The sequence below is a fragment of the Colius striatus genome, chromosome 1 (assembly GCF_028858725.1).
Source record: "Colius striatus isolate bColStr4 chromosome 1, bColStr4.1.hap1, whole genome shotgun sequence".
Classification (NCBI taxonomy): Eukaryota; Metazoa; Chordata; class Aves; order Coliiformes; family Coliidae; genus Colius; species Colius striatus.
In genome coordinates, this window is record NC_084759.1 from 13,419,363 (window position 1) to 13,437,692 (window position 18,330).

At 35.7% G+C, this 18,330-nt stretch overlaps 1 protein-coding gene across 1 annotated transcript in view; it reads right to left on the bottom strand.

Annotated features, from left to right (window-relative positions):
• Positions 1-18,330, bottom strand: part of PGR (progesterone receptor) — a 34,752-nt gene that overhangs the window by 3,131 nt on the left and 13,291 nt on the right. Inside the window, exons 3-7 of the mRNA XM_062020387.1 lie at positions 17,443-17,559; positions 9,697-9,999; positions 8,190-8,334; positions 4,926-5,056; positions 1,263-1,420 (exon numbers count right to left, since the gene is read on the bottom strand). Of these exons, the coding sequence (XP_061876371.1) occupies positions 1,263-1,420; positions 4,926-5,056; positions 8,190-8,334; positions 9,697-9,999; positions 17,443-17,559 (854 nt within the window). The remainder of the gene's footprint in view (positions 1-1,262; positions 1,421-4,925; positions 5,057-8,189; positions 8,335-9,696; positions 10,000-17,442; positions 17,560-18,330) is intronic.

Sequence of the window (18,330 nt, forward strand, 5' to 3'; positions counted from 1 at the left end):
GAGCTAGTATGACTAGTATACTGCCCAGGACTTGTTTTTGCAAATAAAATGTGACTGGCTGAACCCCAAGGAAGGGAGTAGCACTGACAGTGCCAAGTGATGACTGCAATCTGACTACCACTACATAAAGTTAAGCTGCATATCCTCCCCTCAGAATTTTCTATTGTCTACCTTCACCTGTAAGGATGCTTTTCATCATTGTCTCATTCTCCCTTGGCTGATATCATGGCAGAAGCTGATGGGGAGGTTTGTGCACTGGATTAAAAGACTCAGCCCACTGGTGAACCTCAGAATTATCCACAGTCATCTCTCCTAACTCCCATAAATGGGCTCTTCAAAGGTTTTCTCTCTCACGTGAAGGAGGAATTAGTGACAATGAGAGCTTTTAGATTAATATGATTCTATGATTAATAAATGAACTTATTCCCAAACAATTCGACTAAAATGCAGATTTGCTGAGTGCAGAACACAAACATGCAAAGATTCCCATCCTTCCCCTAACTCCCTAAGAGCTCCTCACAAGCACCGAACTCAAATATGCTTCTCCTAAAACTACTTCAGTGCTGCTCCCTCAGTGCTTGCTAAAACCTCTCCTACTGAGACACACAAGCCATGATAAAATAATATTCACGTGGACAAAGGTTTATAAAAAATGTCACTCTTCTGTTTTAATGGATGTTAAGGCAATAGGGTATGTGCTAGATTCTCAGAGATGCGGAAAGGATTCAGCTGCATCTCTTACAGCACTTATGAATCTTTATGATATCACCACTAGAGTTCTCAAAGATTACCCAGTTCCTAAATATAGACAGATACTGAAAAATGGCATAGAATATGCACATAGAACTAGTTGAATGATTCTTGGCTGCCTTTCTCCAATTCTTAGTAGCCTGCCTTTGCAACTTGAATTGCCTATTCTTTGCATTATTTAAATATTTCCATGAACATGTATAGACAGATACACACATACATGCTGTCTCCTACTGAAAACCTGCACTAGTTATGTTACAGAAATAATGAAACAAAATGGGAGCATTCAAATGCCTATTTCTTAAATGCTTGTATCTGATTTATCATACAATACACGCATAATACATATTGATGCTGAATATATGGCTATCTGTGACAGAAACACACACACCAAAGGAAAAAAATCTTTTCCTGTTTAGAAATGTGGACTAGCCTCTTTCCATAAAATTGTTTTTAAGGAATACTAGTTCCTTCTTACACAAAAAGCAAACCACATGAACAAATAAACTTACATCGTGCATGGAATCCATCAGCTTTGTAAGTTGATAGAAGCGCTGTGAGTTGGCCACAACACCTTTCTGCCGCAGACCAATCGCCTTCACCAGCTCTCTAATGTAACTCGTCCTCATCTCGTCAAACTGGCTTTGACTTTTTAGACCTTCCAAAGGAACTAAAAAGAAAGTAGCATGTATGTTGCAATTTATTCTGAAGGCAATGAGAGAAATTCAAAGTACAGGAGCAACTGGCAGTATTTGATGCTCTGCAGTGCAGTTCATTATTTCCTGCCACGTACTTCTTCCCGTTGAATGGTTACTCCAGAAACAGTGATATAGGTAGTTAAAAGGATATACCGGCAACGAGTCACTCATGCTAACTGCCGATGCCTAGAAATTAGCATTAAGCTTTAGCTACACCTGTCTGCTGAAAAGATGACCAAAAGGACCACTCCTGTCTTTGAGGAAAGATCTTATGGACTGGCTCATATTTACACTTCCAAGGGTCGTCCCTCTTCATAGTATGTTTACCTCAGAGAGATCTGGCTGGAGTGCTTCAAAACTGAGTTAAGGAATGAATTAAAAACTCATAAATAGCAAAAATGGTAAAGCAACTCAAGCTTAGGCTTCCTGTTTAGACCTCTTTCACTTAACAGAGTAGATGCGCTATCAGAGTCTTAAATGTGAACACTTCTCTTGAGAAATCAGCAAGGAGGAGCAAATGGCTGTACTCTTTCTTCTTTTCACATAACGACCAAAATGAGGACATGGAGGGCGTGCTGAGAAATTAACCTGTCAGTGATTGCTGGTGATGTATTTGATGGTTCATGATAGGTGTTGGTAGCATTGTAAGGAAAGAGGCATAAGCTCCAGACTCTACTTTCTTTGATATGGCAAAGTGCAACAGCCAGGTCTTATCATTTATGTTGTCAAAGGCAACTAGAAAGGGGTTGTCAAATAATTTATGTTGTCAAAGGCAACTAGGGGATTGGACTAGATGATCTCTAAAGGTCCCTTCCAACCCCTAACATTCTATGATTCTATGAAATTAAAAAACTGAAAAAAGTGATGTTCTGATGAGATTTAGGGTTAGGTGGACACTGTCCTTGACTTACGGCTCTAAACCAGCAGTAAAGTCCTTACATTTCCCTTGTGAATTAAGTTAGATGTCTTCCAGCAATGCACGGCCTGCTTCCCTACAACTCTGCAAAAGCACACATAACCATCTAATTGCAAAAAGTTCCACTGAGCTACTTATATGAGAATTACAATGTCTTACATGGAAAAATGCAATTTAAACACGGGTAGCTCAAATGTTCCTTCCCCCTGAACATATGCAAAGAATGCGGATGCCTTTATTCAGTAGCCAGAACTCACCCAGAATCTTATGCAATAAGATTTTGCAATTCCTATAAATCAAAAGTCTGGAAAGTGTCAGAGGTAGAACTGAACTTGCTATAGGCTCATTTATCATCTTTTTGGCATAGCCCTGCTTTCTTAAACCATAGTGTTTCTGGTCAATTTATAGTATAGTTTCTAGAGCTATGTGGCCTCTGGAGGGTGGAGCTCTGTTTATAACTTTCAGGGCACTGAAGTACAGTATTTACATGTAGTAAACAAGGACCTGTAAAATTGAAACAATGGCAGGAAATAAAAATGTTGGTCTCATTTTTGCAAAGACCATTTCTGCTTTCAAGACAGCTTTAAAACCGACAGAACTGCAGTATAAAGAAAACAGTCTAAGGCACAGCAAACTCAATGGAAAAACTATAAAATCAAAAATAATGTTGTCTGGGGTTTGTTTCCATTTAGAATGAGAAATGTACTCAGTCTGGCACTGAGTTATGTTTAATTCAAATTTCTGTTTCTCCAAAATTATATAAAAAGTAAAAAACGGTTCACTTAAGTAAAAAGTCAAACACAAGACAGAACGACAGACTAAAAGTTGGGACTTCATTTACTGTTAGGATACCAAAGCTTGAAATGGCCATACTTTCACGTTTGAGAAGAATTAAGGTAAATACCATGACTTAAACAAAAGTAGCCTTAAAAAACACTTTATGACAACAATGAGGACATATGGGTTTCTGAAAACAGTTTTGTGGAATCGTATTTATACAGTACCAAATGTTTAATAAATGTCTCAGCAACAACAGTTAGGTGTGTTCCTTTTCCCAAAGATCTGACAAACTGTTTTTTCCTATAAGACAATAAGTGCAGGAGAGAACAAAATGCAAAACTCATCAGCACAGGTAGAAATTCTTCTTTTTTTTTTTAAGCTCATTTCTTACAATTATATAAACATATCATCTTAAAAATGAGTATCTGAGGGCAATGTATTTGATAAAACGGTGGCTGGATGAATACTGTTAAACTGACATGCTCACAAATGAGAGGGATTGGACCATTGCAATGGTTTTTTGAATTTGGTTTGAACTTTGTGGGATAGAAATGAGAGCTGGAATATCACAAATTTATCTAAATTTCAGTGAAATTTAAAACTACTTTCTAATGTTCAGATAAACAACAGAGTTCAGCTTGTGATGAAAAAAAGGTGTAAAACATTTAAAATCCAAATACATTCAAATTCCATGTAAGCAACCGGAGTTATATGAGAGAAGGATTTTTGTCCATATTATTTTTATTGCTTTAGCAGACTATATGGTATTTGGCTAAAAATTTAGTTATTTTTATGTTCATATGAGCAAAATTTCATCATTATTCCTTATGCCCTGCTGAGATCAAGGTGTTTTTAAGCATAAGCTTATGCAAATATTGGCCAAGTACAGCTTAAGAGGAAATTAATTTTAGTTTCTTATCCTTTACTGAAACTTTGTAGAACCAACAAGCAGGTTATGCAGGATTTGCACATCTGTTCTACTTCCAACATTTTACAGTTAGATTTCTCAGAGGTGTTCATTCTTATTTCTAATAGCACCTGTATCATTTTCAAACCTTCTATTTGGGTATTCATAAGCAACAATTATGGCCTCAGCAGATGTACATTTTTGTCGTTTTAGAAAGCGTTTTGGAAGAAAACTTTGTCAGCTACTACATTTCTCATTTAAAGTGGACTGTAGCTGTGTGCTGGATTCTTTAGAAGATGTGTATGATTAAAAGCAACCATTGATTTTGTTGTAGAGAAACAAGCCAAAAAAAACCCCATTTCCTTTTTTTTAATATCTGTGCTAAACTTGACCAATTTCCAACTATAAAAAGCTGAATAAGTGCTAATATTGTTTACCAGGTCCCCCTGCCTAATTGCTTTGAGTAAGCACGCTTTAAGATGCCAAGATAAAGTCCTCAGTCCCGACAACTTATTAAATCTTTTTAATGTATTTCTAATGCTTGTAAAGTGGGGTTTTTTTAAATCTGTGTAGAGCCATTTAACCTGAAGAGCTTCCAGGCACAAATACTGCACACTTGATTTGAAGCTGTATAATACCGCTAGGTATCAAAAGAGATCCAACACTTCCCCTGTGTCTTTATACAGACTAAACCCAACAATAAATCACAAGTTACTTGTTCCTTACAAACACTAGAAAAAATCCTGGAATACTAACATTTGTCCTAAAGAAGTTTCCATTTGTTAAGCCAGACAGCTTAGCAATTGTCAAGTTATACAACATGGTCCAAAACCCCTTCACTCGTGATAGGTTACGAAGAAATAAAAGAACCTACTTGTGTTGAGAAGTAACAGTGCTTTCATACATAGGAACTCTTCTTGGCTAACTTGAAGCCTGACAAATTCCTGTGGGAGTTGCCACATGGACAGACACAGGGAATAGAACGATGATTCTTTCATCCTCTGTCTTACACCCAGAAAAAGAAAAAAAAAGATTTAAAAACATGAAAATAAAGAAAAGGAACAGCTCTAATTGCTTGAAGGAAGTGCCCTGTTAGCAGTTTAATTATCACATTATGGAAATGAAACCAAGAGGTTATACACAAAATTTTCTGACTTTTTTGTACCTACAATAGCTTTTTCATCTTAATGAATGTGCTGTTATTTTGGATGTTTAATCTACCACTACTGCCTAGAAAAATACTTTAGGGACTATCAAAGCTGAATGCTAACCATCAAAAATGAAGGGGTTTTATTAATTATTATCATCCTAATAATTAATCTAAAATACTTTCGGTTTTCTTTTGGAGATGGATAAGACTTAAACGTACTCTGAGAAGATACCAAAGCATAAAATTGAAGATAAACCTGAAATTTTATACAAAAGTTGTTCTTAGGTTGTGCAAAAATGTCTACATCAAAACACTGTGTTGCAGTTTCATTGTACTGTTAACAGCAATGGTATTATTTCATAGCTTTTTATGCCATTCACTATTCAATGTAAATATGAAGAAAAGGTAATTAAGTAACCTCAGACATTAACACAGCCTGATCTGAAGTCCTGCAGAAGTAAATATGACAAATCAAAGAAGTTTCATTTTTTGCAGCATTTCAATCTTAGTTTTGTCTTTGAGATTTTGGTATATTGGGTATATTTTATTGCAGATATTTATTGGGAAGGCAGTTTTCAACAGAAATTTCTGCACTAATAGCAGAAATAGCATTTCAGAGTTTCTGAACTAATCTGAATTCATTGTACATTAACCTGAAGGTCCAGTAACATTCGCTGTTTTGGAAAGCTGCATCCAGATCCAGATGAATTAGGTACAACAATGATAAGATTAAATTTTGCCCACCCCCCTTACAAAGTTCAGATCAGCTTTCCAACCTGACTGCAGATAGCACTGCCAGCAATGAAAACAAAATATATTTTCTGTGAATAAAACTTCTCTCACTGCATTGAGTTTTTTTCTTCTATTTAACGTGTGTTATCTTAAATGAAAATTATTTCAGCTTTATTCAACATCTGATATCTCACTCCAGCTCCTAAATGACTTAAACACAGGAATTTAATCTGTTAGATCTGAAAGGACTCGTTATTTCTATAGCTACTTTATCTCTCCCTTCCTATTCCTTTCTGGTAGTCTCTGTTCCTAAGTGGTGTCTATTAAGGGTGAAGGCAGCTTTCAGAGTATGCATAAATGCTGTTCTTAGTCACGGTTTCAGATATTGCAAAGTATAAGTAACAGTAGATCCTTGTAGGATTTCAATATTAATTCATGAAAACATTTTCAAATTAACACTTCTGGCTTTATTAGTCTGAAATTGATGCCTCCAAACAAGCCAATCTAAGGAGCACTACAACTCAGTTTGCTAGATTGGCTGTGAAACACTCTTTGGATTGTGGTTTCATGGTCATTTTGAAACAGCTCAGGTGTGTGTTGCCCCTGTAGAAGGAAATTCAATTCTCTCTTTCCACCTCTAGGTTCCTACTCCTGCTACTCTGGCACTAGTGCCTGCTCTCCTACTTGGTGAGTCAGATCAGGGATTACTTTCATCTGCTAATTAATGGCTTTTTTCTGTGGTATTTCTCAAGCATTTAATTCCCTTATCTGCTTGACAATGCAGCCAGATAGTGTTTCACCCAAGGAGATGCACCACCAGGGGAGGGAAGCAGGTGGAGTTGACATTTTTGGCTGTGTTCAGCAGTTACCTTTTCTTCAAGTGATCATAAAAGTACAACCTTAGACATCAGAGACAAGGAATGTGCTTACATTTCACGGATCTAAAAGCTTCTTTATTTCCCAACAAATAGTTGCAGGTATGATTTAGTGTGCCAGTTACTTTTCATGCCTAACTCTTTGTGAAATTTCTACTATGACTCTGACGAGGTGTTCTACAACCAAGAGAATGGTATGTTGTCAGTCCACCTCCTTTTCAATTTACATGGTCTTGAATTGCAAACAAGACACTGTCTCTCAGGGTCTGTGATCAGGATTCATAAATCTCAATCCTTAAAATCATCTCATTCTGTTTCTTTTAACTGCAACCATGAGGTACTTCACAGACTATGCTGGGACAGAATGCAGTAAGAAGTTCTCTCAATCTCACTCCTTTAAAGTACTTAAATTTGTACAGCATAATTAATACACATGGGAGAGGAAAGAATTCATTACTCTATAACCTCACAGTGATTTACAGTCATCTGGAGGAGAAAAGGTCAGGAGCTACAAGGACAGCTCCACTGAATACTTCCTCTGAAGAACTTCTCTGGCAAGAACCTGTATATGTATACATTTTCAACTAAAGTGCCTTCTGCAAGTCCACCTCTTAGCTTTTTAACATATATGTCTCAAAAGAAAACTTGTTTACCTTTCTTCTCAGTTCATCGAAAAGTAAAATTAAACTGAGAATTATGTTTTACTGTTCCTGGAAACCTCCCACACATTACAACCAATGTATCTAAAATTACAGCTTAATTTTCAGAGCTGAAAAACTGACAAAGGCTGAAACAAAGATTATCTGAATTCATCAGCATAGTGAAAGAAAATCTAGGCAAACAATCTCCCTTCAAACAGGAAAAGAGCCATCTCACATATTTTATCCTTGATATTAAAATTTCTTCTTACTAAATTACTCCAATTTTCTATGTACTTTAGAAAAGCAGAGTTTTATCAGAAAGTGTAAAAATCTAACAAAACTCAATATTTTAGACTATATACTTGGAAAAAACAACTGAAAAATAACCAAAGAAAATTCCACTTAGTTCTATTTATTAAAAACTAATTTGAGATTAACTCAGCTGATTAAGTTGGATGAATTCAGGTAAATCTTCACTCTTTTTTTAATTATTATTTTTCTCTTAGATAATTAAAATAGTATTTGAACTCCTTTTGTTTGACCATGTTAACAGAATATTTGGGATCCCCACAAAACTCTTCCCAGTTACTGAACTTTACCACGATCAGAAGACTTTCCTCCGCTGTAGATTTTGAAACAGAAGTAATGAATGAAATCTTGGCCTCAATGAAGTCACATTCTCACTGACACAAATAAGTTCAAAATGTCATTCGTATTATGCAACAGCAGAGTCTACTTACTCATTTAGAATCAGATCTGGTGCAAAATATAACATCTGACCACTGACATGTTTGTAGGACCTCCATCCCATTGCAAAAACCATGAGACTCATCCAGGAATACTGGATGAGCGTTATCTGATCATCAATATGTAAATTCCGAAACCCTGCAAATGAAATTAAAAGTTCAAATACTTTATCGTTCTCATTTAGACAACAGCTGAGTAGGTGTTCTGACATTACAATTCTGATCTATAAAACTGAGAACACCTAGAAAGACAACCACCTTTGGAGATGCAGCTCTCAGAAGCTGGTGAAGTTAGTACACTAACTTAGATTGACACTTAACCCCTTGTCTTTTTGTTCCGATCTAATATTTTGAAATCAAAAGATTAAAATTAACTTCAGCAGTCAGAAGTGACTGCTTCAGAGAATAGGAATGCATCTTATTTTCCTCAGGTAAAAACAAGACAGTTTGTAACACGATCACTATAGCCCACTCTAATGTAATATAAATAACTTGGACTTCAGTGTTCTTAACAAGAGATAAAATTACAATGCAACAAACACTCACATATTAATATCTTCCTTCCATTTAACTAAAGAGAAGCACATCCAGTTGTTTGTGTGCCTTGACAGCTTTAAGGATTGTTATAAATTAGCTGAGTCAATCTAACAGCTTCCTGTCACTAAAAGCAGTGGTCCTGTTACTCATTACCCAGTCCTGCTACTGCCTTCAAGCCAGCTCTGGCATTCACTCTACCCCTCTGGTTCAGCTCATGAAGCTCTCAGGAAACTACAGAGGTTGAAAAAAACGTTTGTTTTCTTCTCACTTAATGAGAAGAACCATTTCAACCAAGAGCTCTCATAAGAGCAAGCAGCAATGGGGAAGAGCGGTGGTAGTAGCTACCATTTCCTGCAGCAGTGAAGTGTTCAACCAAGCTCACATGACACTGTATTTTCCAGGCTTTCTGCTCAGTATATAGATTTTTAGCTATCCAGAGATCAGGCCCACATGACCAGACAACACACATATACATACATAACAAGATTTTTTTTTCCTGGGGTCTTCATAAATTCAGCTACTTGTCATTACCAGACTATTTGTGAGTTGCTTACTCCTAACTGATATTATTAATTACAATTTTCCTCTGTTGCTTCCAAAAAATCATTTTAATAGGAATAAGAATAATTAATATAAAGAAATTTAAACACTATTTTAATACCAAAAAAAGAATAATAGAATAGGAGGGATTGGAGTAAAAAGCCTGCTATAATGATCACGTACAAGAACTCTCTGGGCTTCTGTCGTGTTTTGGAGTGAGTCTAGATATTTAGATGCATTCCTTAAAAAGTGCCCTCCTACTAAAATGTATTTGATGAGATGTATTATCTGATAAAGTGGAAGCTCGGTAATTTCAGAATTTGTGAAGAATTAATTAACAAGCAGACAATAACATTCTTTTGGTGGCTGATCCAATGACATATTTGCTTAACTAGAATTCATGACATGAAAGAAATGGTATTACCTGGTAGCAATTTAGACCACTTGACCACACAGAGAAGTTGCCTCTCACAGAGATGATTTAGACTGGTCAGCAAGGAACTTGGTGTTTCAGGTTTTGTGTTGTCATAACCAGCATAGACTACTTCTGGCTCAATGCCTCGTAAAACACTTATCATTGGGGGAACAAACTGGATTTCTTGATTTGGAGAAAAGGACAGCCTTTGGCTTAGAGTCTGGCTTTCATCTTGAAGGGTTGCTGGCTGCTGGAGTGCGACATCTAATGTTCTCACAACCTTAATTTTGTTAAACTTTTTGAATTTTCGACCTAAAAAGGAAAATTGTTCCGTTTAAAAGAATTAACCAGAAACATTAATATGTTCCATTAGTGCTGCATTACACTTTTAATCTATACAAGGAAATGAAAAATGTCTTTGGATAAGTTTTCTATTTTTTGACTGTTTATATAATTAAGAAATAATCATGGAAAATTCTTAAGAGTTTCTCTCCCTGTATCCTCCTCCCTTCACTAAGAGATGAACGGCACCCACCCATTAAAATTATTGCCATGAATTCTAGGTTACAGTAACCTCATAAAGTTGTTTCTGGTTCAGTTCCCACTGTTCTATCATATGCTGACAGCTGAGCCAGTTGGCTCTACAATTCAGTTTCTACTCAATGTTAATCAAAGACATTGTTTCTTTTTTATTCTTAATATTTAGAAACAAAACCACTAGTAATTAATTACTACCACAGAAATTCCTTTCCTCCAGTACCATAAAGGCATTTCAGTCTCATGGCTAAATTCAGTTTTGACAATCTGTAATGTTAGTATTTTCCTCCTGTTTACCAGAAAGAAAATAGAATTCAGGGGATGAGCAAAATGCCAACAAATACTGTAAAACCACATGTCAATACTTACAAAACTCTTCACTTTCTGATGACTAATTTCTCTGTTTCAGTATTTGCAATTCTTATTTCCATAGTGCAGTGCTTCAAAGAACGCTGACTAAAAAAAATTAATAGTTGAATTGTCTTCCCAAAACAAGCAGAGCTGCTGCACCTGGTATGGCCATGGAAACATACAGACCTAGATCTAGGTAGCAGCTCTTCAAATTTCTCTTATGGAAACAGTCAATGAAGTACATAAGTCACAGAAAATCAAACCTTCAAGGGTTCAAAGATAATAACCTTAAGTGACATATCACCATATTACAGGTTTCAATGAAAAGACCAATCCATGTAGAGGAGGCTGCACGGAACACATTTGCTTTAAACAGATCCTCAAAGGTGATGCAAATTCTGTTAGAGAATTAGTTCTGCCAAACAAGTTTGGCTTAGTGAAAAGAAGGATAAAAAACACAGTAAAGATACTGATGGTTAAAGATATTGATAGAATCTATGATTCTATCATTCTGCAGTTATCTGATTTAGATGACAGTGGAAAACTAACTGCTAACCAAGGAAGATAAAAAATTTTACATGTTTAATCCTTAAAGAAAATAGTAAGGAGGAAGGTTTTGCTCCAAAGAAGCATACAGAAATCACATGGATATTTTTACATGTTGAGCTGTTGCATACTTTAGCAACAGTAGAAAAAGAGATGAAAAGAAAATCCATGCCTACTAAACTGCTGAACCACTGCGAAAGTGCCTTATAAAATGGCAATATGAATAAAGAAGCATAACAGGATGTATCTCATTGCCTGAATTAAAATCCAGTTCATAACATGCATATCAGATTGTCTTTTGAAAAATGGTACTGCTATTTACAAGTGAAAGATTAGACAGGGAACCGATCACATCCTAAAGGAAAGGGACAGACTTCTCCACCTCATAGTTTTGTTTTAGCTAGAAGTAGTGCTGTGCTGTCAGAGTGCACACAGTGCACCAAAGAGCCCTGGACACAGGAGAAGAGAAGCACACCTAAACTTAAGCACATGCTCTGAATCCATTCTCAACTACTGATGGAAGGAACTGAGAGATGCTAACATAGTCAGACTCATCTATTATTTTCCTACTCTGAAAGTCCCAAGCTTCCAAACTACATGCTAAACCAGAAAGGTTCAATAAAAATGGCTTTACTTCAGAACTTGTCTATTCCATTTCTTCAGGTATTCCCATACCATACAAGATAGCAAATTTAAAGAAAATCCAATGTCTCCATTCTGGAAGATTTAGAATGTACACTTCAGAGAACTGAACTGACGTTTTCCAAACACTCATTAGTACATGGGTAGTATAACTTAAGTGAGTTTCATACATCAAACATGGAAAGATTTCTTACATAATTTCTAAACATTTTATACAGAAGAATTCTATTACTTAAATAAATTATTCTTGATGCACACTGGCATAATTGAAGGCAGAACTAATCCTCTTTTTTTTGAACCTGACAGGATTGAGCTGATGAACACTATAATTTTGCATTATCCCATCATAAATATGCATGTTCATGCACTTCACATACAAGAGTTGTACACAAAAGTGCAAAACTTCAATTTAAATTAAAACAGTATTTAAAATCCAAAGGGAATACACTAAACAAAACAGTATTAATATGAGTGATGGGCTCTTCAGTAGCATTCATCATCCAATAAAGTCAGGGATCATCCTCCCAGTAACATAAATGTGAATTTAATTAGCTGTTTAAAATGCGCCAACAATCTTATGCTCATTTTATCACTGGTGGTAACAATATAAATATTTGTGTTTAGTGACTCCTTAGTAAAGAACCAAACACAAACTTAAATCTTATGTTACAGCTGAAGAAAAAAAAACAAAACAAAACCCAAACCTGAAAGAATAGACAATATATTATGACAAGAGATCTCTGGCCAATTCCTATCCTAACAAAGCTATACATAGCCTTAAACATGCTGGGAATTTCCTACCAACTATTGTTTAGGCCTGAAGGAAAACAGAAGGAACAATGCTTATGATACTTCATAAATAATGATTTCAGATATTTTCTGAAATAATGGCTTCAGATACTTTTACAGTTCAGAGAACAAGTAAAGAAAGAAACCAAACAGAGTGCTTATCACATGTAAATGTTACTAGTTAATAAGTACCCATGTTTCCAAGTGATTAAAGGTATCAGAATTAATGTCACAATGGTTTGCAGAATTGCTTATATGTTTATTTCTAATTATGTTGCTTGACAGTTGACAGTAAAGCAACTCCACTTGTTACCTACCTACTGCAGAGATGACTACTAACAACATACAGTAACTTTTCCCATCTACCACTAGGAGACTATGTCACATTAATGCAAATTCTTAAAGACATAAGGAAAACAAGAAAGATTTTGCAATAATTTTTCAATATACACAGAAATTCCTGCTTTAAGATATCAACTGTCTCTACTTTAGTCCTTCAATGTATAAAGAATACTAATCCCCTCTGGCAACTATTCATTTCAATATTAATACCTTTTTGTACATCTTTAGACAGTACATCTTTTCTTTGCAATGTTTTCATTAATTAGTTTTAAGATAGTCAAACACTCAAGCAGTTTCTTAGTACTCACGGTTCCCTTATCCGCGATTGCTACAAACAGCATGTGTACAGTGTTTGGGTGCTACACGCACCCAGAAAATGTAAAGAAATGAAAAGAAAAACCAAAACTTAATCTCACCATCAAATACACTATGATTTTCTCCTTAATACATAATTATTTCTTTTCATATTCTGTTACGAAGGTGTACAGACCATATTACCAATCTCATGTTACTGATAGTAGATATTTCATATTAAAATGGCTGGGTTTCTAGTAAAAGTCCAACATCTCACTATCCTTCTCCATACCCTGTAATCAGGTGAAAAATGTCCATAATTAATTATTCTTGACACAACACTATGGCTCTGATTTTAAGGTCACTATGCTCTTGCATTTTGTACAGGAGAACAAGCTGTGTACACTTAAGGAGAGTGTATAGAAAATAAACTAACAAAGTAGCAAAGTCGAAGGAATACAGCTTGAATTCAATAAACTCTTTGATGCCAACTCAGAAAATATTACCTTGAAAATTAATTAAAATTTGTCTGCATATAATCACTGCAATGTGGACTGAAAGCTGACTGAAGCCATGAAGAAAGTGGTAATTCAACAACACAGCTGAGAAGGAAATCTGTGATAGCTGGGAAAACTAGAGCCTCACTGACAGGAAATAAAAAAGCTGGTTTTTTGTTTCTTCCCGAATCTGCTTCAGCTACATGTTATCCTGTTAGGCAGAAGATCACAAAGGGGATAGAGTAACATGTCCAGCTACAAGATTATAAAACTCAAAGGCGATCAACACTCTCATAGAGAATGGTAATTAAGGAATTACAAAATACATACATTCCTTGATATTTTCCTTCTACATATTAAGAGAGAAGGAAAAGTGCATGTAGTGAAATTGGTTTCTAAAACTATTCATTGCTATTTTGTAATTTACTTACAACTGGCTGCAATTTATTTTAGAGCAATTCAGTTTCATTTTACTGCTCTGAAATTAGGATTGGGAAATGCAGCTGTTTTCAGTGTAATTTTTATTCTCTAAAAAAAAAAGTATCATAAGCCATAAATACAAAACAAATATCTGAAATACTAACAATTCTGATTTGTTTAAAATATCCAAATACCATATCTCAGTATGTAATTTCTTCCATGGACTAGAAATTTGTCTATGGACATTTCTGTCCAGAGGAATATTATCTAAGCCTGGTAGTATCTTGCTTATGAATCATACTGTGTTGGTCAGCACAGCAAGTCATGGGTAGGAAACATTGCTCATGTGATACAAAAAATGGAGTATAAGAAATGGCAGAAGAAAGAGGACAGTAACAGTAGAAAGGGCATTATGGTTAAACAGAATATCTTGAAGTTTTTACTGTTTAGAATTTTAAATCCTTATTTAGAAATCATATAATCTCACTCAGGTTTTCATCATTTTTTGGTCTACTTTTGTCTTCTCTTCTCCTTTCAGTATTAAGCACTCCATTTCAACTTGCATAGAAGAGTCGGCTTCCTAATCCTCTCAGAACTGTTGATATTATTAAAGGCACCTGAAATACTGCATTCAAACTGATACAGCTGAGAAAAAAACAGAGACGCCTGGGTCAGTTTGGTATTTCCTCTCTTACATTGCCCCACTCTTCTCTTATCCTTCTGATTTGCTGACAGTTCACTTCTTTCTGGAAGGTGAGGTAGATGGGGATATCAGGGCAGAGACATGATGAGATATCATGCCTCTGAGAACTAGTGGAACTAGACTGGCATAGACTCCTCAAAAATAGAAGATAGCTTTCATTAGGTATGTTTAGAAAAAGGCTAAGCAACACAACTGACTAGACAAAACAACCTAGCACTAAATACAAAGAAACTATTTGGACTTGATTAGTAATAGCTGAGAAGAAAAGGTAATTGAAAGAGTATGTTTTTACTGTCTTCACACATGATGGCAAAGAATGAAGTGTCATGGCACCTGAATTTTGTTAGAAGTATGACAATGTAACATCCTCATACAAGGACACACTACTGAGGACATACTATCACATCAATATTGCCAGCAAAAGCATCCAGCTTTTTCCATTTTAGGTACCTACACCCAGAGAAAAACATATGCATTAAAAACACTAGGAAAACTAGCAACCATAGTACATGCAAAATGTACAACAAAGTCCAATCTTCTGGTTACTCTTCCTATGTAGAAATACTATGCAGAACAATGCTGAAGCAAAACGGCTACACAATGCCAGGGAGTCATCATGCACTCTTCCATTCATTGAAATAGTGTTGTCCGTGATGTTAAAACACATGGGGCTTAGTTATTGGTGTTGCCCAGGCCATAATCATGAAAAATCAGGCAAGATCATCACCAAACTCTTGGCTGTGCAAAATTCACAACCAGGAAAGAATTTTCACCTGTATTAATTTACATCGGTTAGAATCATAAAATGGTTTGGGTTGGAAGGGACCTTTAAAGGTCATCTAGTCCAACCCTCCTGTCTTAGGTGAGGACATCTTTTGAGAGTAACTTATATTACAAGACAGTGTTTACAAGTTGTTCTAAACCTTAAAACACAGGCATAAGATCTCTTCCTTTCCTGGGTCTCCATTCTTTTCACATATTTTCCATAGTCCACCTGAATCCCTGCCTCTTCGGTTTTCTACTCTTCCAAATATGGGCAAACAATGCTTCAGGTTCTGCCTTTGTAGTAACACTATTTCTCTACTGCATTGCTACCCCAGCTTTAAAACACGATTTCTCACTGAGAAAGATGCAAATGACATGGGTTTTTTTTCTTTTTGTCCCTCTTCCCCCAGTTCAGTGCCAGCAACATCCTTGGTAGCTCCATTTTTTTTCCTGGAGGTGCCACTGACTGACTAATGCACATGAAGGAGGGAAAGACAGTAACAACAGTCAGATTGATGGCTCTCATTACTCTGTCTCCAGTGTTGTGAGGTGAGAGGGATGCAGTTTGGAGAAGATGACTCAAAGGAGAGGCAGTGCTGAAGGTCTAGGGAGGTTCAGGGTATAGCAGAGAATATGGGCCACACTGCAGCCTGTCCTCTCCCTCTAACCATTGGCTGTTCCCTGGAACTGCAGCACTGTAGCTTACAGAATAGGGAAGTACCAAGAGCTAGCAACAGCTGCTCATTGTTTGGGAACTACCAATTCACATCATCAATGAAAGCATGAAGTGTAAGAATGACACAATGGTCATTGTGCAGAATGCTCCAATTCCATACAATATTAGAGGAGCTAAAAGCAAGCAACTGTGAAATACAAATACCAGTCTGAAAACTACATACGCACTTTAACTTATGAATGAACGTAGATTAGCAAGATAATAAAATTGTGCAGGGTATACAATGTCAGTTCTTCCTTCAGGGAAAAAAAGAATACATAAAAAACAGGGAGAGATGTCCGTGGCACTAAAATAAATAATATTATAAACAAATCAGACCTTTAACCTTCCTTCTTTTAAATTCACTTTGAGAACATACTATTTTTATTATTTTTATATAGGCATTTTTTAATAATGATAGCCATACATTTTCATGCTTTGTGTTGATCCAAAACTTTATATAGTTAAAAGTCTCACGAAAAATATGAAAAAATGCAGGAAAAATACACATCATGGCTGTATGTTAATACTGTAAAATGCCACATGATTACATGATTGTGCACCATTTTTTCCCCTGTAGGTTTTCAAAGGCACAGTGACCAATTTTGCTTAATGTTACATTAAAAAAGACAAATCTATTACAGGAAGAATTAATATAAAGATGAGAATTCTCAGCATCTAGTAAGTAAAGTCTGTAGGTTTGGTGCAACTACTGCCTGACCCTATTAGGTAGAACAGGACATAATTTTATTGACATGTACTCAAAGTAATGAGGAAGAGCACAACAAAGATGAGGGGATACTACTGTTTCTTGATTTTAGTGTAAATTGCAATTTGTTTCTTTATTTTTAAACCAAGTCAAATTTTCTGTTCCAAAATTATTGCTAAATACACAAATAAAAAATAAATAAATACACAATCCCTCCCCTCACAGAAAAACAAGTACAAGGGTACACAGTAGGACAGAGAGAGAGAATCCTACAAAGAGGGGTTTTTTTTCAGGACTTCTTAACTCATTAAAGAATAATTAGAAGGAATTTTAAAACATCAGGTAATTCTTCCTAAAATTAGATTTTAATGTGGTTCTTTACAGCATCAAACTAATGTTGTTTAAACTGTTTCCTTTTCTGAATCAGACTTGAATAGCAGCTCACCTCCCAGGACCATACCAGCTTGACAGCATTTCCTCAAGCGACACGCTGGACAGTTCTTCCTACGAATTTTATCGACTATGCAGTCGTTTCTTCCAGCACATAAATAGTTGTGTTGTCCTGTTGGCAAGAGAAGTACAGGATAAATACTATGTTTTCTAACATGTCAAAATTATTTCTGTGTATAAATGTTCCAAAAGTAATAGGATTAAAGAGGTATACTTGAACCATGAAAAGACTGATTCCTTTTATGCCAACTTTCAACCAATCGTGTGTTACTATTCAATGGTAATAAATTTGGCCTCTATAAAGTAAAACTTCCCATCTCCAAAATTACAAAATAATTAGCAAACAGTATGTACTGCTTAGGTTATTGTACTATCAGTATTTCTGAAGTAAATCAAGTATGAGGACAGATCAAATCCTTTCAAACTTACTTTAACTTATTGTTCTTGATTTTAAAAGACTTGAGTAAATTTTGCTTGGATTCATGTGCAGTTTCTGACAGAAAAATGAATGAAGAAGTTGAGGCAGTCCATATAACCCATGTCTATTGCAAGACCAGAAAGTGAACTATGTATTTCCAGTATGGCAGTGAAGTCAGTTCACAATGTTATAGGTATTAAAGTTGTACTATTTCTTCTATACTGACACAGGAAAATGCCGATCTACCAAAGCCAATTGTGAAATACTACTCTTCAAACACTCAGAGAACACTGTTTATACATTCTGTAATGATGTCTGTATTTAGAATTCACTCTGATAGGAGTATGTGATTTGCATACTCTACAGCAAGTGCATGCTCTAACTGTGAAAGCAGGCTGAGGAGTTTGAGAAGCAGCAATGGTAATGATGTTCCTGATGAAACAGGAAACAATCTGGAAAAACAGA